General features: G+C 40.0%; 1 protein-coding gene across 1 annotated transcript; it reads left to right on the top strand.

The window, feature by feature from the left end:
* The first annotated feature begins 812 nt into the window (after nucleotides 1–812).
* On the top strand, nucleotides 813–17,019 carry IYD (iodotyrosine deiodinase). The gene is made up of 5 exons (XM_057405668.1): nucleotides 813–1,076; nucleotides 10,467–10,661; nucleotides 13,216–13,375; nucleotides 14,493–14,649; nucleotides 16,443–17,019. Exons 1-5 carry the CDS (start codon nucleotides 896–898, stop codon nucleotides 16,623–16,625), a joined length of 876 nt encoding a protein of 291 aa, XP_057261651.1. The 5' UTR covers nucleotides 813–895; the 3' UTR covers nucleotides 16,626–17,019.
* Nucleotides 17,020–26,603: the final 9,584 nt, after the last annotated feature.

The raw sequence follows: 26,603 nt of genomic DNA on the forward strand, positions 1-26,603 counted from the left end.
ATTTCATTGTTCAGTATGTTCCAAAAATCCCAGATAAATGCATTAATTCAGTGCTGCTCTGCTGGTTCAGTTCCCAAGCAGCTGGCTGAGGTAAAAAATGGGTTAAACATTTACACACTGACCATTCTTGGATTAGACCGGGATACTGTCACTTTCTAATCTTTCCACTGATAAGATAGCTGGATCACAGTTTTAAAGTTCACTGCAGCCTAGGTATTTGGCCCTTAAAAATGTCTTACTTTGACTCCCTGTATTCTTCTTTTTAATTCCTCCAGAACATCCAGGACAAATACAGGGCTCTGTGAATCATCTCATTCATGCTTCATACACAGGTAACACTGCTGCTTATCTGTTTTATTGACCTGTTTACATATAGCCAAGGGTGGAGCTGCAAGCTGACTGTCAATTGGTGGTATTTTGATTTCCTGGAATACCTGCACTACGACTGATTTTAAGAGTTAAACATTGAAGAGATCCCATCAGTTTTTAAAAGTCACATTCCCCCTCAGTTCTTTCTCATAATCGTTGTTACATGGAAGATTACTGGGATCTCAGTAACAATAAAAATACAGGGGAGAAGTCTTTGGCCTTAGTCTGGTGTTTTGGATGATTTGTTTTTCATATTGCACTCTGCAGCATTTATGCATTTGTAAATGGTCTGTGCCTCTCCACTGTTTATTAGCAGTTTCTTCCCTGAAAACATATAAACCTGCGTCTGCTTAAGAGCCAGAGCACATCACAGATGAGATTGTGGGGGTGGTGGCCAAAAAATAAAAGCTGGATAGGGTCAAGGACTGAACCTTGGGTCCACCCCTTTCTGCTTACTGCCGTTCTGCTCTTCCCTTTTCAGAGGAAACTACTGAACTTGGTAGGAAGACTCCACTGTTCCATAATCATGGCACTCTTTTCTTCACTAACCCCAGTCTTTATAGCCATTATATGTATTTTGATTTGGGTAATACTAGAGAAGATTGATGGAGAGAAGGAAAAATATGAGACTAAAAGCAAGCCTCTATCTCATCCAGGGGTGGATGAAGATTTAAAAGATGGCACAGACCACCACTTAGAGGAAGAAGGTAAGGAAAAACTTATGCATCTGAGCACTTTTGTTGTTTGAAGTCTATCTGCTGATATGAATAAGGGAGATGTGATCTTCTGGACTTCTCTGCAGTGATAGCAACACATAGTGCTACAGTGGTGCTGTGTCCTGAGCTTCTCAGCTCCCTGGAAGGAGGCTGTCCCCATGTTATGACACCCTTGATGTAAATCTCAATTTCCCCCAGATCTGGCGTGTCAGAATGCAAAAGGAAAATCATTTTTCCAAGGCTTCTGTCTGTCACTTTGCACAGCAAATATCAGATATATGAGGGACAATGTAGGGAAAGAAAAGAGATACTGATGAAGTCCCTCCAGCTTTTTCCCAGGTCTCACTATTGTGAGCAAAGTGTAGACCCGAACAGAGAGTTTCTATCTGAAAGCTGATTTTGTAGTCTCATTTCACTTTACCATCCAGTGCTACATATTTGGTCTCAGCACCCCTAGAAAAGTTGGAAATGGGTTTTTTAAACTTCTTACAGAAGTCTTTCATCTGTGACTTCTGAGGATGTCCATGAGAGTTTTAGCTGTATTGGAAGTGGGATCTTTTGGGAGCTGAGTTGATCAAATATTTAAGAACAAAATATGGTAATGGTGCTAATCTGTTTACCCAACTGCATATTTGAACCTGTATAGAATGCCTCTTTTTTTTTCTGGAGTGATTTCTGATGCACAGCTTGAACAAAAGTCTGAGCACAAAATCTATCCTTCCTTCTTTTTGCTCCCTGACTATTCTCCATAAGCTCCATTTATTTCTTTGTGAAATTAAAAACTTCATAGGAAAAGAACTTTGTAGACTTTTATCTTGCAGATAATGTAGGATTTTTTTTTCTTTTAAAGCTAGTTTCAAAGGCTTTTTGTGCATTTTTTTGTCCTGTAATGACACATTCTCTGTCTGCTTCTAGAAATCTTGAAACTTATATTGATTTTCTGCACATAGACCTGTTTCTAAGGACTGTTCTTTCTCTTTATTTCTCAGTGTTTAGTGTACTTTGTGATAGTTTTCTTTATCAGTTTCCAGAAATAGTTGATATTTGGAACATTTTAAACCACATTGACTATTTCCCAAGTATTCAAAATGTCTTTAAAGATTACTTCATATGTTGTATCCTTCTTTGTTCAAAGCAAAATAGATTCTCTATCAAATTACTCCATATTTCTTTTCTCACTAATAGCTTACTTGTTCATTTAAATTGCTGCAAACTAAAATTCCTGTGGATAGATCAAGTTATAATCTATGAATTATCACTGACACACATCTTTGACTACAGCTGTTTCTATCAGTTAAAAAATTTAGATCCTCTAGATAAACAAACCTAGTAACTCTTAGTAAGGAGTCTCACTGCCACAGCTCCATATATAAAATATTATTCTTTTAGGTCTTAGCTGGTTTCCCTTTTATTCAGGTGCTAAATTCCAAACTGTGCTTGTTTGCTATTACTTAAACGAGATGTATTTATTTTTAAATAAGACCTCTCTCAAGTTATCATGCCATCCAACATGAAATTAAGTTTTCTTGCTATGTTGTTTTCAACAACAAAGAGTCATCTTTCCCTTAATGGTGTGTGATTCAAACCAACATCTTTGCATATAGGCATGTCTTTTGTTTCTAGACAAATTAAAATAATTGCATCATGCTTAAGGAAGTTTTTCTTCAGTAGTGGAAAGCCCAGACTAAGTGAGAAGAGACTATGGTAAGGATTTGCTACTCTGCTAATGCTGTAATTAAGGATCAAAACATATTCACTTTGTCAGGGTTAAAATTTTCACTGACTGCACTAGATGCTGAAACAGAAACATGGATTTAAATAGAGATTTTTTTTTTTTTTGTAGAAAAGAATATTTTACCTGCTGTGTAAATTCTGCTACTGTACTAAGGATCTTACTTTATCAGAAAAGCTCATTTCTATTTAATGTCTCAAGCTGGCTTGTGTTTAAAGATAAAGTTCCTTTGAAAAGCATTTGAATTAGGTGAGATCAAACATTTTTAAGGTCTGAAGCTAGAATCTAGGGCTGCTGTAGGTGAATTAGTTGAATTTTGAACAGCCCCCTGACAGGAAGGGGTGGCTGAAGACCAAGTCTTTCAGTATGTTTACATGACCAAGGTGAGAGTGCTTTGCCAAGAGAGTGAAGTGGTTGGTAAGAAAAACACTGAACTTACTCAGCCAACCTCAGCCCTGTGAACATTCCCTGAAGTGGCACCAGCAGGGATGCTGCCCCTGAGAGGGGCATACCTTCAAGCAGCAAAGCACTGAATGTAAGCAGATGAACTGCTTGGACAGATTCAGTAGAGTCACTTATTGACAGTGAAAGGTTGAAGGGGAGGGCCAAGTGCTCCCAAGCTTGTCTGTTATCGTTTCAGTAGCTGAAGAGAAGGATGTTTTTCAGAGCAGCCAGAAACCCAGTTCTTTGGTTAAGTGGAAAGCATTCACTCAGTCAATTTGTTCAATGCTTTAACTGGCAGTACTTCAGATTTGTTTGCATAACCATCTGTCCTGGAACTTCTTCCTTCATTTATGAGATCCAGAATGAGAGACTGTTGTGCTGTGGATTGGCAAGAATGGGCTGTGTGTATGTTTATCTGGCTGTGTCTTGCATTAGAACATGTGTGGTTATCAGTTAGATACGGATGAAAAAGATGTTTCTTCAGCCTTGTCTTGAATGATGAATCACAAGGTTTGTCTTCTAGTGGTGGGCATCTAATCCTAAAGTGGTAATGCCTCACCTCTCACTGCTTCAGGTTTACACAATAAGATCTGGATTGTTGCAAAGACAAGTTCAGTCTTTAGCTCAGGGAGCTTATTGTATAGTGGTCACTTTCTTGGTTGTATATTCAGATCAGTACAATTGACAGATAAGATAAACACAGAATTTACAGTGCTGTGGAGGATGAGGTTGAATTTCATTTGTATCCTTGTTACCCTGGGGATCAGTTATAAAGATTAATAGCAAAGGCATTTTATTGCTGTGTATGTAGTTGCGGGGACTTTGGTGATGCACTCAAGGACTAGAAAGCAATGTACAAAGGCCTGAAAGTTCCATCTCTTCTGAAAGTGCCCTGCTCATTGCTTATGATACTTCTTAGAATAGATATCTCCCACTTAAAGGACTTCTCTCTGCAAGTTCAAAAGATTCTTTTAATACTACTACTGACATAAATGAGGCAGTAGCATTGAATTTTCCAATTTGATGACACTTCATGCTTTGTGTCATTTAGGAACACAGGATTTATGTGGAGATGATGCATTATTGCATTATTTTCCAGCCCTGGTGTATATCCTCCTGTGGTTTATAGACAGCAAACAGATTACCACTCAGCTTTCCTTTTGCTACATAAACCAGCAAATCTCTTTATAAAACAGCTGCTCCATTCCCCTGAAGATCTTAAGAAACCTTCTGCAACTATATTCCAGTTTGAGGCAATTTTCACAATATTTTTGCGCTGGCTTTTTTTTTTTTTCCAGGATCTGCCTCTTGATACTTCTTCTGCTTAGGATCCCTGATTAACTCTTGAGGTTTTCAGGATCAGCCTGCTAACCACTATTTATAACTCACTAGTAAGGCACTCCATCTCTTTTAGCCGTGCAGTCAGTTCAGGATTGGATTCAGGACTGGGATTTCTGTAGTGGCAGATTATGTAGTAGTCTGCCATTAATCAAGCAATAAAAGACAAGACCAGTTGCCCAGCATTTTAAGTCCAAAGATCTGAAAGCTGTCATTATGTGCATTTAATTGTTTTTCTATGCATTGTGTCTTTACACTGGAAAAGAAGATTGGAGAGGAATTCTATGCTTAGAAAGCAGTTCCTTAGAGAAGAAATTGGAAGAGCTGGTTTGGAAAGCAAACACATTGGTCTTGACTGAGGTTTCAACTGGGGCTTCTCAAGGATCAGATTCAGTATCATCTGATAGTATTATACTATCAAGTGGTCTTTCCATAAAACCAAGAGATGGACAAGTGAAATTTCTTAATGACTTGTAACTGGGAGCCAACAACAAAGGGAAGTGTCAGTATATATAAGTGGCCGATAGAAATTAAACGACAAGTCATTGTTCTGAGTGTATGTTATTTGATATTAATTATAAGAATTTTTGCTACACATTGAGATAAATTATTACACCATTTGAAGGCTCATTATAACTTCCCATACGAACTGCTGAGAAGAGCACAAACATAACCTTAAAATGTATCCAGAGAGGAGTTTCTGATAGAGTTAAAGAAAAAATACTTTTAAAGTGAGATTTCACTTGGGATGTCTGAGCCAAAACCTTTCCAGGTTTGCTTAAAAAGCAGGAAGACTGATGATTATTGTAAATGTACAACAGAGTTCATGGCAATCTTTGGAATATTGGAAGGTAATAGACTGACTAGCAGGATGTCTGTTGTCCATCAAATGATGCAACACATGTGATGTAAACAAGACATTTGTAGTATTGTATAATGTGACCATACAAACAGGAATATGTCTAAACACAGCAATTAAAGATATAGAGAATATGCACTAAACAGATGGTGCTGATAATGATTTTAGCTTAACATATGGATAATGTTAACTGCTAAGAATGAATGGTCGACACATGGTGTCAGAGAATAAATAATAGCTTAATTTATTAAAAAAATAATTAAATTGTCAGGAGAGTTTTGGCTTTGTGTGTCAGTTCTCTCACTTCTGGGCTCTCCTGCCTCAGCCAATATTCCCACTTCTGAGTGCATTAAGGTTTTTAAAGTTTTGTTCACAAAACTTAAGCTTAGATATAGTGATTCTCACACTTTGATTCTCTCTAGTCACCTCAACTTTGTCCCATGTTCAGAATCTTTGAAAGCAGATTCCTTTTTTCACCATGTTGTTAAGTTGAACCATCCTGACCACAAAGCAGTTTCACTTTTCACGTCTTCTCTTCTCTTCTATTTACATGAAGGGGGAAAAAAAACCCGAAAACCAAACAATGCAAAAGAAGCGAACAAACCTCTGAAAATTTAACTTGGCTTTACCTTGGGTAATACTGCAAGTTTTATACTTCCTGTCCTAGGAGGTGCTGTGTTAACTAATCCCTTTCTTCCATTCCTAGTTGCCTATAGATCATTTAAGTGAGATGTTTATTCAACCAATTACATTTGAGATTATTTTTATACCTCTTGATTTAAAGAAATGGAAATTTCTCTGCTTCCTGATCCCTGAATTCTTCAGTCTATCTAGCTTAATTTCCCTTAATCCCTTTTTTTCCCCAAGTTTGTTCCCTTAAAAATTGAAAGTCACAGTTATATGCTTACTTTTCCTCAGCCTTTGAGTTTGTCAATTAAATTGAATCAACTGATAATCTCAATTTAGTGGTGCCTTTTTGTTTTTTTTTTTGTAATGTCCTCCCTTCTCACTGAAACCAAAGTGAAGAGATTCACTGCACCAAGAGAAGAACAGGTTGTTTGATTAAGGTGTGGGATGCTTCAGCTAGGAAGCCTGGTTTCTTAATATTTCTTCTTCATTCTGTACCTAGAAAATTATGCTTCTGACTGATATTTAATAACAATGATGTGGTTGAGGCAATATGTCTCTATTAAAGGTGTGTCCTGACCTAGATGTGACCTTGGGGGCCTCTACAGGCTTCACGCTATAAAAGAAGTGTATCTCAAAAAACAAGCCTTTGTTTATACGTTTCCTGGGTCCAGCAGTAGCAGTCATTTTTCTCCTTCTTAGTAGCTGGTGCAGTGCTGTGGTTTTGACTTTCAGCCTGAGAACAGCGCTGATAACACTGATGTTTTTAGTTGTTGCTCAGTAATGTTTACTCTGACCAAGGACTTTGTGAGCCTCATGCTCTGCCAGGGAGGAGGGGAAGCCAGGAGGAAGCAGAGACAGGACACCTGACCCAAACTAGCCAAAGAGCTATTCCATACCACAGCACGTCATGCCTAGTATGTAAACTGGGGGCAGTTACCTGGAAGGGCTAGATCACTGCTCGGTTGGGCTGGGTGTCGGTCAGTGAGTGGTGAGCAGTTGTATTCTCTTCCCTTGTTATTTCCCTTACCATTATTATTATTGGTGGTAGCAGCAGTGGTTTCTGTTATACCTTAGTTACTGGACTGTTCTTATCTCAACCCATGGGAGCTACATTCAATTCTGCTCCCCATCCCTCTGGGAGCAGGGGGAGGAAGTGGGGTGGAGTAAGCAAGCGGCTGCGTGGTTCTGGGTTACCAGCTGGGCTTAAACCACGACAACATGCTACTTTTTACTTCTTTACAGTCTACCACAACATCCATCATTTCTTATTTTTTAATTGATATGCTTCCTGCACAAGTCAAAGCAGGTACTGCTATTGTTATTGCATCTTCATTCTTCCTTCCCTGTCATGTTTTGTCCTGTACAGGCACTTATAGCTCATCCAGTGTGCTACCTAGGCCTCTGCACTGAACTGGCAACAAGCAACATCTTCTCTGGATTAAGCACATCATCTGAGGGAGTTCTCTGACTACTGTTCTCATCCATATAAGTAATTTAATCTTGTACTTCTTCATTCTGTTCTTCAACTTTCATGTACGTATTGATGGTTTATCACCTACTTGACTTTCCTCTCCTTGTGTTTCAAAACCAGGTACAGAGATTACACAAATTTCATCCATCTTTGTTCTGATTTGACAAATCTTCTTTCTAAAGATTTTCAGTATTTTATAAACTAGTCTTCATAGAATCATAGAATCGTTAGGGATGGAAAGGACCTTAAGATCAGCTAGTTCCAACCCCCCTGCCATGGGCAGGGACACCTTAATGCTAAATCATATCACACAATCTCTAACTTGAAATGATTTCCTTCTTTTTGAACTTTGATAAAAACCTCATCACAAGAAAGTCAATAGTGAGAGCACATAAAAACTCTTGGGACCTGAAGTGAGTTTTAATTGACTGTTTCTAGGCTAGAAATAGTCTATTTCCCAGGACACTCAACACTGTAAACTTGTGAAATATGTAGGGATGATCATCTTGGCACATTGATATAAGCACAAATAGTATAGTCTGACCTGAATTTTTCACCAGGACACTAATACAATACCTACTTTCAGTATAGTTTTCTGGTCAGGTTCTGCTTTCCAATAGACAATACACAACCTCAGCTGATTTCAGGAAGTTTTTTTGTTGTCATAAGGAAAATATGTCTCCCATTTAGAAACTACTCTCACATGAGTACATATGGAGAAAATTAACATGTGTATCATTCTGTGTAACTAAATCTCAATTAAGTTCAGCAATGAATATCTTTGCTGTAGTTTCAGTACTGCTATACAAGATGGTCTGGGAGGGAGAATTAGTTTCATTGGACCAGTAATGACAGTTGCAGGAGGCCAGCTAGCTTCCAGACTTGTAAGTCCTTTGCGAGGAGATTGCAGGAGAGGCTATGTCCCAAAGCTTGCTGATTTTCCATCTTATCTGTGTCAGTGGACACCTTCTGAATTTCTCTACTGGCCAGACATTTCTCAGCCAAGTTAGAAAGGGTTGATGAGTTGCCGTCTCCCTAGTCCTTATTTTTTCCCTTCGGGTTTTATACTTTTGTGGGTCACCACTTTTTCTCTGAAATACTTTGGCTGCCAGCTATTACTGTCTTGGATTCTGCCTGTGGAAGATTTTGCATACTGGCTTTTACCAGCTTAACTTAGTGGTCCTTGAAAATGGCATCATATAGTAACATGCACAGCATGGAATGGGTGAAAAAAATGCAGCTTTAAACATCTCCCTACCTTACCTCTCCAGCTACCCTATCACTCCAAAACATGTAGGATGTTGAACACTGGGTCCCCAGCAACAGCTCTTTCTCTCAGCATCCTATTGCACCACACTACTTGCTAGTGTAAACATAGCCTTTTACCCCTGTGGTATTCCTTTCAGTGAGTGTGGAGGAGGAAGAGCAAAAAGAAATAGGGGTGTGAAAGTTTCTGAAAGAGAATATCACCAGAATCCTAGCAAAGGGGCAAATCTTAGACAGCCAGTTGCCACTGAAGTGTAAATAATCTGCTTTACTAAGTCAAAACCACAAAGGGAACACTAGGAAGAGGCATCCTTTTCCTTTTTCATTTGAGTGTGCAAGACAGCCACAAAAAAAATTTTTACAATGGGTCACTGCTTCCCATTACCCTGGTGTCAGGTCCTTGCAGACTGTGACTGAGAGTGCTTAATGCGGGCATGAAATGCTAAACAAAACAGATTTTCTGGGTGACTTCTTTGTATGCAAAATGAAATGTATGTTATTTAGGGACCAGAATAATTCTGTTTAGACTCAACATATGACACTGGATGTATTGCAGTCTCTTTCACATGCTGAGCCACACTTGTGAATATTTCACTGCTGTTTGTAAAATGAACAAAAAATCAGCTTGGTTTCTAAGCAACTGCATGCTACTAAAACACAGAAATAATTGCTGTTTGAATTTGCACTGGAGATTGCTATGATTCCAGAATAATAGCCTAACAGTAACTGAAAAAGAACTGGAATATTTTTTCCTGACTCAGCCCTCTGTGGCAGATTGCTCAATACTATTGACTGGTCAAAATGCAAAGCTTAAATGGCTTTAACTTCCGCATCATAGTTGCAAAAAATGCTATCACTGCTGTTTCTAGGAATGTAGGGGAGAAAGAGGAGATCTCGGAGGCAACAGAAGTGGTATTAAAAAAAACCCAAAGAGACAGTTTTCAGTGAAATGAGGAACCATTTTGAGTTCTTAAATGAAAGAGGAGAAACATAATACCCTACATTTGATATGTTGTTATCCTAAGTATAGATGCCTGTCATCCATTTCCCCTTATGCTGAAAGTATCATGAAACTGAAGAACTTAACCACAAAGTCACATTTGCAGAGCCTAAACTTGTGCTTCTGCTATGAACCATGAATATGGAAAAAGCTGACATTCAGCTCTTCAGGGGAGATTTTACATCTATTGATTGTTAAGTCCTCTTTTTAATGTCAGTAATTTAATTTTTTTCTGATTAGACTGCTCAGAAAGGGACACATGTTTGCATTTACTGATTGAGAAAACTGGGCTGAAGGTTTGGCCACATTTTCACCACTGTTTCAGCCTGTAACCCGTTTTTACAGGCTGTCCTGCAGACTGAAGTGGAGAGGACTATATCTTCTTTGTGGATCACACTTGCTACAGCCACCCAGGACCCGCTTCCCTCTTGGTATTTAAACAAGGTGCTTATTCAGTAGCTGAGGCCAGGGATCAATGAATTGTGTCAACTGGAACCTCAGACTTTGTCTTTATAGTGGTATAGAAGTGGAATGCATGCCAGTGCAGGCCAAAGTGCATTATGGTTGTGAATGCCAAAGATATAAATAGCATTCTCTAGAGGTAAACAAAAGAATTCCTAACCACTTTTGTTTTCTCGCAGAGGTGGATGAAGAGTGGCAAGGACCTGAGGAAAACGTTGCCCATGTCCCCTTCTCTGTGGAGCACTACACTGAGGCCGAAATGATTAAAAGGTCAAAGTTGTTTTATGAGCTTCTTAATAAGAGGCGGTCTGTCAGGTTTCTTAGTGATGAGCCGGTCCCCAGGGAAGTTATCGATAATGTCATCAGAACAGCAGGTATGGTACCAAGTGGTTCAAGGTCTGAAAAAAGAGGATCAGCATTGCTGTTCAACAGTGTAAATGTGATGCGGAAAAGCCAAGGGAATTGGCATGTGGCTTACAGTTTTCCTAGTTTCACCTGTAGCCATAATGCGTGAGCACCCGTTGATTGATCAGAAATTACTCAATTTGAACAACTATGTTTGGTTTGGTTTTTTTTCAGACAAATCAGTGAAATTGTCTCAGCCATAAATGGTTGACATAAATGGTTAGGGTTTACTATGGGAAAGAAGTTTCAGTCTAGAACAAAAAACTTTTCCCGTCCTTTCAAATCAGTTCCAGGCCCCTCTTGCATATAGCCAAAGTGTTACGATGAGGACCCTAATGGAAGTTATTTAACTGAATGTCAGAAATAAGTTTTTGATTTTTTTTTATTTTTTGAGAATTCATGGGTTTCAAATCATTACTGTCATGTCCTGGACTAATCTCATCTCTGCTTTAGTAACACAGACTTCAGCCAGGAGTGGTTTTGACCCTTACTATTTCTCTTACTCTATGAACCAGCTACTGCTAATCTAGAAAGTATTAGAGAAACTATGTAGAAAAATCCAGAGAAATGTTCAGTAGCCTCTAGCAGGATTAACAATACAGACATTTTTAGCATTTGAGGTGCGTTGTTTTCCCATTAAAAACTGTAAGCAGCTTTGTTACTGCACTGTAACGAGTCTCCATCTTCCTCTAATTAGCTGGGAGTCATTAGAACACTGAGCATGTTTTGGCAAATGCAGCATAGCGAACAAGCCTGGAGTGCAGATGAAGTATTTAGTAATCCTGAAAGCTTTGGGCTGTGTAGAGAAAAAGAAAACAAAGCAAAGCATAAATGTCATCAGTTCTTGGGGAAACCTGAGAAGATTCAAGGGTCACAATATAAACACATTTTAATATAAAAGGTAGTTCAAGCTGCTTATTCAGTATTTCTCAAACTGAAATCAGTGCTTAGGTAAGCAAACATTGTATGTGTTCAAGACCTTCAAATATTTTTGATATGTGTATGAGGGGCTAGAGAGATCTAAATAGATTCCTTATCTGTCAGCCTGCAGAGATAACTATACCTTTCAGTTTCTGGCTTTCATCCTCTAGGCTGTTAAAATATTCTCCAATGATGTTGATGTGTAACAAGAAGAGCTGAATGAGCAAGTGCAGATTTAATAATTTGATGCCAACCTCATGAGGTTTAACCATGCCAAGTGCAAGGTCCTACACCTGGGTCAGAGCAATCCCAGGCACAGCTACAGGTTGGGCAGAGAAGAGATTCAGAGCAGCCCTGTGGAGAAGGACTTGGGGGTGTTGGTCAATGAGAAAATGAACATGAGCCGGCTGCAGTGTGCGCTTGCAGCCCGAAAAGCCAACCGTATCCTGGGCTGCATCAAGAGGAGCATGACCAGCAGGTCGAAGGAGGTGATCCTGCCCCTCTACTCTGCTCTTGTGAGACCTCACTTGGAGTATTGTGTGCAGTTCTGGTGTCCTCAACATAAAAAGGACATGGAACTGTTGGAACAAGTCCAGAGGAGGGCCACGAGGATGATCAGGGGACTGGAGCACCTCCTGTATGAAGACAGGCTGAGGAAGTTGGGGCTGTTCAGCCTGGAGAAGAGAAGGCTGCGTGGAGACCTCACAGCAGCCTTCCAGTATCTGAAGGGGGCCTATAGGGATGCTGGAGAGGGACTCTTCATTAGAGACTGTAGTGACAGAACAAGGGGTAACGGGTTAAAACTTAAACAGGGGAAGTTTAGGTTGGATATAAGAAGGAAATTCCTTCCTGTTAGGGTGGTGAGGCACTGGAATGGGTTGCCCAGGGAGGTGGTGAATGCTCCATCCCTGGCAGTGTTCAAGACCAGGTTGGACGAAGCCTTGGGTGATATGATTTAGTGTAAGGTGTCCCTGCCTGCGGCAGGGGGGTTGGAACTAGATGATCTTAAGGTCCTTTCCAACCCTAACCATTCTATGATTCTAATATGTGCACACCTACATACACCAGCTATCCCTGGGACAACAAACTCAAACCTGTATGCTATATGGCAGATGTCAGCATTGTGCAGCTCCTCATCTTTGTCAGTCAGCAACAGATTCCTGGGGTGGTCACTTAGCCTTGTTTCCCTGAAAGCCATTAGCTTTGCCCTTCAGTTAAAATTGTGTCTCAGAGTCGGATGCATAGTCAGACAGTGTGTTGCTTTTGTTATAACACTTTGCAATATCATTACTGTGTGCATATATTGCACCATAATGCTACCTCATCACAACAACCACAAAGGAATTTATACATCCCTGACCTTGGTTTCCTGTAAGATGGCTGTAAGAAAGTACCAACCTCTGTTGTTGAACTGGGACTTCACAGTCTTTGAGAAAGAAATTGACAGGATTGACTGCCAAAATTTATCTCAGTCCTTTTTTTTTCATTGATTCATCCACTTGCTTTGCCATTGCTCAGCCTGAAAGACCATGAGGAAAAGCTGATACCTCTCACTGCGCACCCTCCTTCCTGGGTTTTCATCTTTGCTTGTTTTGTATGAAGGTACTTCACCCAGTGGAGCACACACTGAGCCCTGGACCTTTGTGGTAGTGCAAGATCCATATTTAAAACATAAGATTCGTGAGATTGTAGAAGAAGAAGAAGAAATCAACTACAAAAAAAGGATGGGAGACAGATGGGTTAATGACCTGAAAAGACTGAGGTATGAAAAATTCAGTGAGCTAAGCCGTTTGAGGGGAGCTGTGTTTTAGTCTAGGAAAAACTATATTGGGAAGTTTTAGGCAGACTTTCCCTCTCCATCCCAACTTAATTTCGGGGGGGGGGGGGGGAAATAGCAAAGTTGAAAAATATCCAGCTTATTTTTTAAAACCTTTGCTTGTGATGAAGTGATAAAAGAAGCTTATCTTGAATTCTCCTAGTATCCTTTCCCATTTCTTCCTCCCTCTCACTTTTAATATATTTCTAAGATTCATGTTGGAAAGAAAAACTTAAAAATACATGTAGAATCCTGCCTTCGTGGCTGGTGCGTAAAATGCCTCCAGTAAAAGGGATTATACGCTCTCCATCTTGAAACTCTTCCAAGCATTTGGCTCCATTGTTATTTTTTTTTTCATATGTAACCTCTACTGTCACAATGCTTATCCCAGTTTTTTTCTGCTGGTCTCCAAAAAATGAAGCTCCCTAAGTTGTCGGGATCCTTGCTGCTGGCTAAGGTAACCCCACAACTTGCCTCTGTACAAGTGCTGAATTATGCAATATTTCATTGTTCCAAAGTCTGATTTGCTTAACTTCACACAATGGGAAGATGTCTTCTGAGCCTTGGCTTGTCAAATGAAAGATGTGCATAAAGCTTGAAACTATATTTAGGTTTACACCTTAGACCAAGAAGTTTTGGATTTTTCTACTAGCAGTTTTCCCTAAAATCATGAAAAAGTTGGCACTGCTGGTAACAGGTGAACCTGCAAGTCTGCAAAATCCCAGGAATTAAACAATTTCAAGGGCAAATGCTTGTAAGGCCAGTTCATAAATAAGAGGTCAAGTCCTACCTTCTATTTTTATGCAATTTCACTCTTGAGAGTGAGCGCATCAACTGCTCGGCTGAATCTTTTGAAACAGAGAACTTTGTTCAAGCTTTTTTTTGGTCAGAAATGTTTCTATTTAAGCTGATAATACTTAATCCTTCATAATAAGTGTTCTAAGCTTTAGTTTACTGCCATAAATGTCCCATGCCTTTAGTGTGCCTTTGTAGACAGTAAATGTGACTTACAGGAAAGTGAAAAGGTTGCAAAATAAATGTCTTAAGCACTACTCTTTTGCAGAACAAACTGGATCAAAGAGTACTTGGACACTGCTCCATATCTGATCCTCATTTTCAAGCAGGTATATGGGTGGCTTCCCAATGGCAAAAAGAAGACCCACTACTACAATGAAATCAGTGTTTCTATTGCCTGTGGTATCCTGCTTGCTGCACTGCAGGTATGCTGACAGAACAGACATACTGGGAATCAGTATATTGGTTTGGATTACATACTAAGACTATGTTACCCAAATGAGGGTGGAGCCCAATTTAGATTTTAACATTATCAGTCTTCTGTATTACTCCAATTCCTGGAACTACATCTTAGTTTTGAGTTTTAAAGTTATTCTGCACATGTTTATGTCTGAGAGGGTGATTCCTATTCTCTGGTTAACAGGAATAAAAACATAATGAAACTTACTTCCAGAGTTGTCACTCTGCTTCTGGCACAAGCTTTAGCTCCTGTGGTTTCTGTCTTGTGCTAACAGGGCTGCCAGGGTCTGCAGACTACCCTAGCACAGCTGTGCAGTGCCACACTGTCCCCTTCTTTTCAGTAACTCCTAAAAAAATGGCTTGACCCCAAATCATTTTCAGTTCATAGTGCTGATAAAAAATCAGGGACATATTTCACAGAAGAAGCTGCACTATTTCAATCAGTCTTTCTGAGGCGTTTCCAAAAGTGAACTGATTTCTAAAGCTCAGCATGTTTGACACCAGTCAGTGGATTTTCTCAGTGGTTTCTCCATGTTCAGTTCTGCATGTTGTATCTGATGTACTCACGCAAGTGTTTAAATAGTGAAGCTCTTCCGATAGTTAACTTGGCCTGTCAGGAGGATAACAGCAAGGCGCCACCTCTTATGTCAGACCTATTTCCTGCCGGGAACTGACATTTCTCCTCCATTCTGTTTTGAGTGACGCTTCCCTTCCCTCATTGCTGCTCCTTCAGGGTTCTTCAGATACGGGAAATCTGAGAAGTGAGCAAGCAGTGAAGAAGCATATTGCTGTGGTGTTGCTGCTCTGCAGCTGCACAGTGCTCTGTATTGTCCCTCCATGGAGCTGGGAGCAAAGGGAGTGCACACGGAATGGGGCAGAACTAACACTATGTCACTAGTGCCTTAGTCAGAAACAGTAGGACTGACAAGGAGAGCCATCCCATCATTAGGTGGAATTTCTGAGGCTCCCTATGAACTGATAGGCTCCTTAGTGCTGCCTCTTTCCCAACTCCTAGAAATTAACTGACACCACTAGTGTAAGTGAAAGTAGAATGATGTATCTGCCAGGGAAACAAACAGATCCTTAAGACTTTTAGTACAAGGCAGATATATAAGAAGTTGGACAGAGTACCAGGAAAAAAAAAGACTATTTCCGAGACAGTAGATTGTTGAGTGGCTCCATGTGCAGCCTCATTTTCTAAATTACAGTTTGAGACTACATCATGGGTGTTTGGTATGGTAAATTGTAAAAACCTGTTTTGGGGGTCGGCCTAGATGATCTCCAGAGGTCACTTCCAAATTTAAGAACTCTGATTCTGTGAAAAGATATAGTGCCATGGACTCGTGATATTCAGCATCACCACTATTAGCTCTTCTTTTCAGAAGATTGTAGAGATTACTTAACATGAGAAGCCCATTGCCTGAGCACTTCTCCCTGGCTGACTTTTGTATCTCAAAGCCTGTAGCCATGGGTCTCCCATTACAGTGAGCACTGCAGGCAGACCCTGCTGTACAGCACATAAACATTTCCGGCAGAATTTGTGTTTGTTGTACTTCTCTGTAAGCAAAACAGGCATCTTTTTGTGGTACTGTTGAGGCTATTAGTAAATCAGATGTTCTAAAGCCTGCAGCAGAGTCTAACACAGCAGCATTTCTGGGCTAATCAATAGGAGAATGTGTAATGGTCCTGTATGAAATAATGGATACAAATACAGAGTGCAGATCTCTGTCTCATTCTATTGCTGTCTGTCTTGCTGCAGAACGTGGGTCTGTACACAGTGACCTCAACTCCTCTCAACTGTGGCCCCCAACTCCGGGTGCTGCTCCAGCGCCCGGCAAACGAGAAGCTACTGTTGTTGCTCCCTGTTGGCTATCCCAGGAAAGATGCTACTGTGCCTGCACTGACTCGAAAGCCGCTGGAAGACATCATGGTAGTCATGTGAGCCCAGTGCCACTAGGAAGAAGCACATTCCTACTGATAGCTTGTAAGCAGCAGCCCACTGAAGTTGTCACTGCTGTTTCTGTGTATCGTCCTCCTATATCATTGCTGTTCTGGCAGTTTACACCTGTATTCCTCTTAGTGCTAGTAGTCTACCAATAGCATTGAACAGTCACGCACTGTGCCTTTGGCAGGTGCTATTATCAGTGAGACCAGGCAGTTGTTCCAGGAGACATATACAATAGGATTTAAATGACCTTCATCACTTGATTATTCTTATGCATTGTAGGGATTAATCTTTACTTGAACATATATTTTCCTTATACTTTCATGATTACCCAGCTATTTTCACTTCAGAATTTTAATGGAGGTTGTATTAAAAGATATGAAAGGTCAAACTTTGCTGTCTTATCTTGATCAGTGTGTGCTATTTACTGTGCTCCCCTTCCCCTTCACTGTGTTCAGTTCTGCATAGGAGGAAGCCATTTTGCTTGTATATAGTAGCATTTTCCCTGCTTGACTGATCTAAAAAAACCTTGCCTACACCAGGCTTAAACTATTACTAGTACAGGAGCCTTTTTCTGGGGGAGATCTAGTAGGATCAAGATGTCCAAGTATTTTCCTCGTTACCATTTATTTATACATGTTCCACGCACTGTTAGATCATATGGCAGCTATCTAATGTGCTCCCTATATTTGCTACTTCTGCTGGAAGCAGCCCAGAGAAAACTACTACTCTAAATATCCTGTTTATACATACAACTATACCAGTTTAATACCCTGGATTTTAAATGGCTTTAGAGACCCTGACACATGAGAGATGCGTTCACGTCACACCAAATCAGGTGTATTTAGGTTTAAGACCGCTTCCTAGAAAGGCAATGCTCCCTATTGAAAGCCCTGTCTACACGCAGGATGTGGCTGGGCACTAGCGCGAATTGCTCACTGGAAGGATGGACGCTGCCGATGCCTGCGCTGGCAGAGCCCCCTCGTGGGGTTGTGGTTCCTGCCGGCTCTGCCTGCGGCGCAAGATGAGAACACTGAAATCAGAGATGCCAGCCCCTGAAGCTGTCTCTGTTCTGTGAAATCCTTTCCCACCCTGTTCTCTGCTGCATGTAACGTCAGGCAAATTTGGTCAGATTGGCTTCAGCTTTCTTTGGGTGCTGCTTGAGTTAACTTGCTATGTCTTGTCTGAAGTCAGTCCTATTCAACGTGACCTGCTGTCTGTTGAGCAAGTGGAGGGGATAATTTGCAGAGGTACAGGGGTGTCAATGCCTCTGTCACACAATGAGAAAAACTGTTCTCTTCGGCAGAACATTTTGCTGGTACTTAGTAGGCATGACCATGTGTTCACCTGTTTTACTAGACCCATTTCAAATCCTCAGCAGTACAGCAATGGCAGGAAGAGTTTCCTGTGCAGACCCAGTCTGAAATGAGCTTTTATAACTACAGTAAAGTAAAAAAAAGAAAGACCTATGCATACATGCTTGCAAGGTCTAAAAGCTAGTCAGGGAGAGAGGGATGAGCTGAACCAAGCCAAGCCTGACAAGCTGCAGGTCTCCAGTTATCAGGAATACATATTAAAGCTGCTGTAGCAAGCTGTCCCTCTGTGCAGACGTTTGTCATACCACGCCATTTCAAAGAACAGTTCATACCTGCTGTACATGTATATAAGCCATGTTATTTTAAGTTTGTTCAGTTTCACTCAGAGTTCACATCAATAGAGAACTGAATCTCTATTGCTTTGCAATCTCTTTATAGCTACAGAAATAAATTGCTGCTGCCTGGACTTGGTGTGCAAAATAGATGGCATGTTTATTCCACGACAGCATTCACAGACACTTTTTCAGATGAATTCAGTTTCAAACAGCAGGAGTTTGCATATATAAGACTGTTTCTAGTATGGTTTCATAATTAAAAACCAAAGAACTAAACCACTTCTTTGAAAATATACAAAAAATCATCACAATTACAAACACTGGTATATAACAATGTACATCTTTGCACCAAAGAAGATTAATGGTGGCTTTTTCCCCCATGTGTTCATTCCAAAAACTAATACATACATAGTAGCTGGAAAAACAAAGCCCTCACACCTACTAGATGGGAAAGATTCTATCCAGGAAGGCACTTCTGGAATCACAGTGTAAGTAAAAGAAGGGTTATTTTTTTTTTTCTCCCATACAAATGCTTATTCAAATGCAAATACTCCAGTAGTATTACAATTGCTGATTATACTGCAGTCTCATATAAATCATATTAGTGCTCCTGTTGTGACAAGCCTACTTAGAATTGCCACTGTTCTCTAATAAGTGTGCTGTCTTTAAACACAAATTAAATAAGAATATCTTTTCCATGCAGAAGATTTGTAAGTAAAATTAAGGTTAGCATTTAAATTGTTTTACTAGGGATTTTTCCTTTGTTTGGGTGAAAAATGTTTTTTCAGGAAGAGAACATTCTGGGAGGAACGTCTCCCACACAACCAGTAGGGATTTGATTTTTATATTCTTCTTCTTGTTCTGTTTGAAACCAAGATTAAAAGACTTGAGGAGATCAGCAAAAGATGCTGGAATTTGGTGTCTGTCTTCGTGATACCTTATGGCCACATGTCTGAAAGACTCTGGGCTCAGTTTACTTACTTCTAGAAAATGACTGTACACTCAGATGGTAACTGAGCCCTTTAGAAAACTTAGCTCTAAATACTAGTTTTCTAGAATCACAGAATAATTAAGGTTGGAAGGGACTTATCCACCCTCTCCAAAACTCTGCTCAAAGCAGGTCTATTTAGATCAGATCACTCAAGGTCTTGTCCAGACAAATCTGAAGAACTCTAAGGATGGAAAGTCCATAACGTCTTAAGGAAACTTGCATGGTATTTTTTTTCAATTCCATAGTGAAAAAATGTTTTTCTGCTATTTAAGTGGAGTTCTTCATGTTTCAGATCGTGTCTCTAGTAACTCTTGTGCCCTTTTGTAAAAGCATGACTGTTCCTTATAGCCGGTTATTTCCCTTGCTCATAATCAACAGTTGGATGCCACCTTGTGAAAACATGGGTGTTTTTTTGGGGAGGGAAAGCTGCTAACACTGAATAATATTTCTAGGATCTTTCTTTCTTGAACTGCGTGGATAAATCTGTGCACATTTAAGGACCCTCACTGTTTGACGTTTGTGAAAAAAAATGGACTTGAAATGAGGTGCAACATGGTACCCAGCATCACTACCATGATAATTAAAAGAATGAGTATCACGTGTTGTTGGATCCTGAAACCATGGGAAACTGCCTGTCACCTTCCACTGTGTGGCTGGCTAAACATTGCTTTTGGTATGCTCTTGAATGCAGACCTTTAAGCTATTGCAGTTTACCTGGTTCATTTGCAAAACAGCTGACCACAAACTGAGGCAGGGAAGCACTTCTGCTGCTACTCCTGGAGCAGCAGTATCTTACCCACTCCATCATCTTCCATTCCAGCCAGGTGAACCAGAACCCAACTGGTTCTGCTAGAAAGTGATTTTCTTTTTCTTAGTGATTCAGAGTGTAAGGTCTGAGGTCTCTGTTGTGCTGGTATATATGCCTATCTCCACTACAGCTTAGAACTCACCTGAGCTTCCTATAAACTACCAGGGCTGCAGTAACGATATAAATGCACTGCTCTTGGCTTGAAGAAAATAGCAGGTTGTTGGCATTTATCTTCTTCGCAAATAAGTTAAAGCACAGTGCTGCTGTCTTGCATCTGATAGAGATAACTGTGCCCAAGAACAGCTACTGAGTCTGAGCTGGTGTACAGGGATGTATTAAACTGTATTTTATCAGCACTTCTTACCAAATGAATTTATGCTAGTACAATAAAAGCAAAGCAAATTCTGCATGTAAGGGCATCTTAACATGTTGCTGTGTATCCTGCATGAACAGAAGAATGCAAGCCATAACCTCAGGTTGTGGTTTTGCTCTAAGCTGCAGCACCTCAAAGACTTTTAAGCAAGTAGACATGCAGTCAGCATCTGATTGGTTTATTTATTTTATTGCTACGTAGATCTCATGGATTAATGGAAAATGAATCTTAAGAAAGCATCTAGCTCATGCTCCAAGGCAGGATCAGCTGTGCCTGAATGCCAGGTACTGACAGAATATGATTATGCAGCACTAATCCACTGCTCCCAGAAAAGCACTTGAAAGAAATGAAAACTTAAAAGCTGGTCCTACCAGAACATACAAGTGCTAGGAAGCTTTTTTTGTTCCAGAGGGGATCAGCCTTGGCTTCATGTTGCTGTCACTGCTCAGACTTCTGTGGATATCATTAGAAAGAGGTCGACTGTTGTGTTCTTTTTGAAGGGTTCCGCCCACTTGAGCTTAGTCATCCATACTGCTTTTGCAGAACAGACATTTCATTAATGACTCAGAACTCTCAAGGCATTTCATTATTTCTTTGGCTAACATTCCTTGTAACAGACATCCTAGAGAGGTCTAACCTCTCAGTCAAGTCTTTGCCCATATAGATGGGACCCTGCACTGTGCTTGTGGAGTGTAAACAATGAGAACACTTAGTGGCATGAAAGCTTGGCAAGAAGCCCATTCAAATTTAAGATGGAAGAGAGTCCTTAAAGCTCGAATCAGCACAGCATCAAGACACCAGTCAAAAACCACACCCTGTTCCAGGTTGTGCGTATGTGTAATAACTTACACTTAAAAACCTTAGCTACAAACCTGCAACTGTATTGGACTAGTTCTGATTGAAACACAATGAAGGCAGTCCAAGACTCGGGTAACACAGTCTAAGACATGGGAAAACAATGCTGGTCAGTGAGATGAGCGATGACCAGAGTGTCAAGGCATCAGTTAACAAGTATTTTTTGATACACAGCATCAAAAGAGGAGGTGTTTGAAGAATTTTTAAGTGCAGAACTGTGAAGTACTTGGACTTATTTATGAGGAGCTGTCCTGAGCCTGAGGGAAAGTTCTTGTCTTTTATATGAGGGTAGGATCTTGTAACTGAGATCACTGGTCTTAGCTTGAAAGGGTGAGACCAGTCAGACAGTTTTGCCCTAGGATGTGAATGTTGGTGGAGCTGTCCTAAGGAACTCCTCTTGCAAACACCATGTTCCAAGTATGTATATTGAGGGTAGGATAGACACAAGCACAGCTGTGGAGATGCATGACAATCACAGATGTGCTTCCAAGAGAGGATATGCTTTAACAAACTGACTTATTTTCCATTGGATATGCAATAGGGTCACTGGTTTGTAGATTGTGTGCTCGGTTTTAGTGAAGCTTTTGTGTTGTTTTTGTAGTGCAAATAGTCCAAATATTGCAAGGCTTTTAACATTTTCAAACTATTCCTTTAGCTCACCCATAGGATGGCAAGAGTTCATGCAGCTTGCAGAAGGCTGTCATAGCCAAGCCTCTGTGGGACCACTCTTTGGTACAGAGAAATATATTCCCTAGTTGCTTGCTGTGAAAGACATCTTTATGAAAGCAGTATCACCATGTGGAAGGGGTAACAAAAACTTTCCAGTTTTGCCTTCCAGGGACAAATAAGTATGAGATACGATGTAAGTCTCATGCAGCAGCTGTTGTGGGAGATGTGAGATAATAAGTAAGGCTGTTGTGACTTCTGGCTTTATATAAGCAACATACTTGATTTGCAGGTGAGCTGCTGCTTCTCTGACATGGTGACCTAAAAGAATAGCTTTAGAAAGACAGAACTACAGACTGGAAGCCAGGAAAAAAAAAAGAAGAGAAGGACTAAAAAAAATAGTGAATTATGTTTTGTTAAAACTGCAAGTGCCTCTGAGAATACTGTCCCTGCAACAGATTTACATGCTTTGCTGCAATCCCAAGGTCTAGCCAGGATTGACGATACACAGTACCTGCCTGCATGAAGTTAATGAGGGCCTAATGGCTTCAGTGTGAAAGACTGTGTGGTAGAAAGCAGTTTTGGGGTAGGGGTCTGAAAGGTTTTAGCAAGGGTAGTCTTGGCATCATAGCATGTTACTAATTACAGTAACACCCAAGACCATTGTGATCGTCCCTCTTTTTCAATCTGAAGATTTTAGGCCACTTCAAGTAATAGCATAATCTGTGTGTACCAGTAAACTTCTTCTTTGGGTTTTATGACCAAGAAAAAAGAAACAGCAAGACAAGCTGCATCTACGAGGCAATGCTTAAGTGCCCACACCAAGGGGTGAAAGAGTTGAGGGGAAGAAGAGTTTCCTGCACTGCCATAGTCGTGTAGGTTGGGGATCGGCCTTTCTGTTTGTTCCTGTTTATGAGCTGGGATACATTAAATTTACAGCCAATTTAATTCAAGGAAATTATGTGGCTATTGAAAAATCTGTGTCACTCCCGAGATCATGTATAAAGGTTACTACCTTTGTATGTGATGACTTAGATGCCTCCAAGCAGGATGTATAGGGCCTTTTATTTCTCAAAGTGCTTTTTAGGCTTAATACAATACAGCAGCTCATTCTCTAATTTTGGTCTCCATTTCCCTTTTTGCTGGAAAATGGAAATGAGGCACATGGTGGGAGAAGAATAATTTTAAATTCAGTGAAATATAAATACTGGTCTAAGTATAAAGGTGCTATAACCAATAAGCAGAGTGTTCGGCAGTTATACATGGCTTTATAAACATAAGCATTAAGTAATCGTGTATTTTACACAGTTTTGCAGAATGACATAAAGTAAGAACATCCTCAAATTTAAACTAGGGTGAATTATCGATTAACTTTAGTATTAGCTGGTCCTACAAAAGGAAGAAAAACTTCAAAATGAAGCATTGAAATATTTATAAATACACTATCTATTTAAAAATCAAAACCTACTGGAGATACTGAATCATTTTGATTAACTGCATTTTTTCATGCTTTTGAACATCATTGAAAGAATAGTGATTATTTCTTTTTACTGCTTTGGAGACCAAAGCAGCGTACACAAGTGTAATCACTTGAAAGAGTTAGGATCTCTTTCATGCTGAACTGTATTTCAGACTGCCCTTGAAATGATAAATTGTACTTTTAAGCCGTCTGCCAGCTAAGATGTTAAGGCAACAACTGATCATCTGTACGTAGGATTTCAGACTGTATTTCAGCTTAACGGTATGATTTGAACAAGGCTTGGTAGCTCATTTCTGTAGCTCAGTGAGATCTGCGAGACAAACATGATGCACAAACTTTTTAAATACGTTATGTCTCAAACATCTCACTTTGCTACAATAGAATCATAAATGAAAAGTGCTCAGTGCGTGGTACCAGGCACGGAGATTTTCTGCTGTGACTGCTAACTCCAGCTGCTCAATTGTGTTTAAATGTGTATGTATAAAAGGTGTATGTACACATATAAAGCATAGGTGAAGAATGTGGCTCAGTAATAATTTTTGCCCCGTGTGTTATTAGATTGGTGCTTCATAAGTGGCTGTAGTTTTGCCACTTTCCAAGGAAAGACATCTTAGCAAATACCAAACATTGCTGGTTTCTGAAGGTATGCAATTGAGTCTTAGAAAAAAGCTTCAAGGGAAGAAGGACTCTATATAAGTGTCTTGCTTCTTATCACAAGGTAGGAATGTTTCACATAAGATCACCTTTAACTGCTGCTTCTCCCTGCTACCTGGTACACCTTGAATGCATTCATCATGAGTGAAGAGTGGCAAAATTAGATTTCAAGTCAGCACCCCAAAGTGAGTAACTTCATCTTGCTGCCTCCATGTTGTTTGTACACTTTCAGGCCTGATTTTTCCCTGTCTGAAGATCATGTTTTCTTGTTACTGACTGGATTCCGATCAAGACCTGACATGTAAGCAATACAGCTGTTTTCATTCTAATCTTCAAGCCTGTGTCTCTATACAGCCAATGGTTTGTAATATCAAACAATACCTGATTTATCGTGAAGAGGACCAGAGCTATAGCACAATTCTCAGGTTTTGTGCATGGGTTCTGGACACAGGTCTAACCCTTTTAGATTACATACAGTAGCACTTCATGCCTTATCTGCCTTCACTATGCAGCAGTCTGACGTGTGGTTTTAATAGAGTAGAAGTAGCAACTCTTCAAGGCTATGGTCAGCCTACTGAGGTAAATGACAGCCTTCCTGTACTTAATAGCACTAAGGTATAAGCCATTTCTGGATATATCAGCTCCATTAACAAGACTGGTAAGCTGAGAGTTTCCCACATGTGACTTATTTCTTTTTAAAATGTATGTAACTTTACACCTGATACACATATACAGAAATATTTGACAGAAAGAAGCATGAGTACTACACAAAGTGTGTTGAGCTAGCAGAAGAGCTAGGAAAACAGCAAGCACAGGTCAGCAGCAATTTCTGTGTGCTTTTTTTACTGAGATATTTTTCTTATGTTGATAGAGCGTCTGAACTCCATTCAGATATGTAACAAAAAAACATCTTCACTCCAAAGTCTGTGTCTTCCTTTCAGCTGAATTTGTTATATTATCTGCTTATATTAATTATATTAATTAGATGACAGAAGACAAGTAGAAGCAGGAATGAGGTAATAAGCAAAGGTTACAGCAAACTGCTGTTAACTGTTGTCTATTTTGACTGCCAACAGGAAATCTGGTAGATGCCTCCTTTCCTGCAAATCAAAGTGAGTAACCCTCTGTGAATATTACCTTCCCATTTCATTTAGTAAATTGTTGATGAACAAACTGCAAAGAATGTAATTATTCAGAATTAGTAGTGAATTTCTTTAGCACATAATTGATATTCTGTGGATCATTTGATTAGCAGCTGAAAACAGTTTGTAATTGATGCTGTAATTAGCTAGCACAGTGCTCACTCAGATGAGTCTTCAGTGGTATAAATTTGGGTAGACCAAATTATTCAGCCAGAATACACAGCAATGCAGCTTGTAACAGGAGACTACATGTTCACCTGCAGGAATTAAGCACGGAAGACTTGCAACCAGGTCTGGGTCAAAAATTGCCTCAGAATTCATTTGCTTCTAACTCTGTGCTGTGTCAGATACCTGTGGGTTCCCACTTCATGGATTCACATCTCACTTGGGGGTCAGGGAAGAGTGGTCTAAATGTGGTTGATGTATGGAAATTGGCACAGAGAGTAATTATGAAGGGTGGAAAACACTGTATTTATCTGTGGGATGTTCCTTCGGAGCATGAATCATAGAATCAGCCAGGCTGGAAGAGACCTGCAAGACCATCAAGTCAAGTATTTTCATCTGCATAATCATGCAGCAGACCTGTCCTGTGAGAGGGATTATTTCCCTTCTGCCTTTTAGATACAAAAAAGCAGAGTCCTCCTGTGAGCAGCTGAATGGGGAAATACTTTTTCTGCATGGATTATTCAGAGCCCACTGATATAATAGGAGACTGTGTTGCAGACCAGTACCCCTGCCCAGAATTAAAATACCTTTTGTAAGAAAAAAGGTAAATGTTTCAAATAATCTTTCTACAATTGGTTTATGAACTGCGTAACTACCCTGGCACTTCTGTTATGCTCTCCAAGACCTAGATATATAAATGCAATTATTTTTTATTGCATTGTTTAGCTTCTCAGAATAAGTCTATTCATGTGGAATGGGCTTTCCCTTGACCTTTTGTAGATACGCTAATCTTTTTATCTCCAGCTGCTTCTAGTGGGCAAGAAAATAAGCATTAAGTGCTCCATTGTATTTACTGCCATTTTCTGTGGACCACTAGATGGCACAAGAACACAGTGTAGGAACAGAAGATTTTTGCCTTGGTCGGAGTTGGCCCGTTAAGTCCTCTTACTCCTCTTACCTTTAACCATATTCAGTTATCCAAACTACGAATCTAGTAATATGCGTCTGAGAACTAAAACCTAGAGTTTTGCCTGTGATGGCACAGAAAGTCAAAATTTGGTATGAGCTTAAGAATTGATAATAAATGTAAAAGGTGAGAATCCCCTCATATGAGCTCTAATAAGCTTAGACAGGCAGGCTTTTTCTTCACTGCAGAAGGGACCCAGATTTACCTAGTCACCCAGTCACAT

The sequence above is a fragment of the Pezoporus wallicus genome, unplaced genomic scaffold (assembly GCF_028554395.1).
Source record: "Pezoporus wallicus isolate ANWC-B61680 ecotype Strahan unplaced genomic scaffold, APGP_CSIRO_Pwel_v1 contig_3817, whole genome shotgun sequence".
In the NCBI taxonomy this organism is placed as follows: Eukaryota; Metazoa; Chordata; class Aves; order Psittaciformes; family Psittacidae; genus Pezoporus; species Pezoporus wallicus.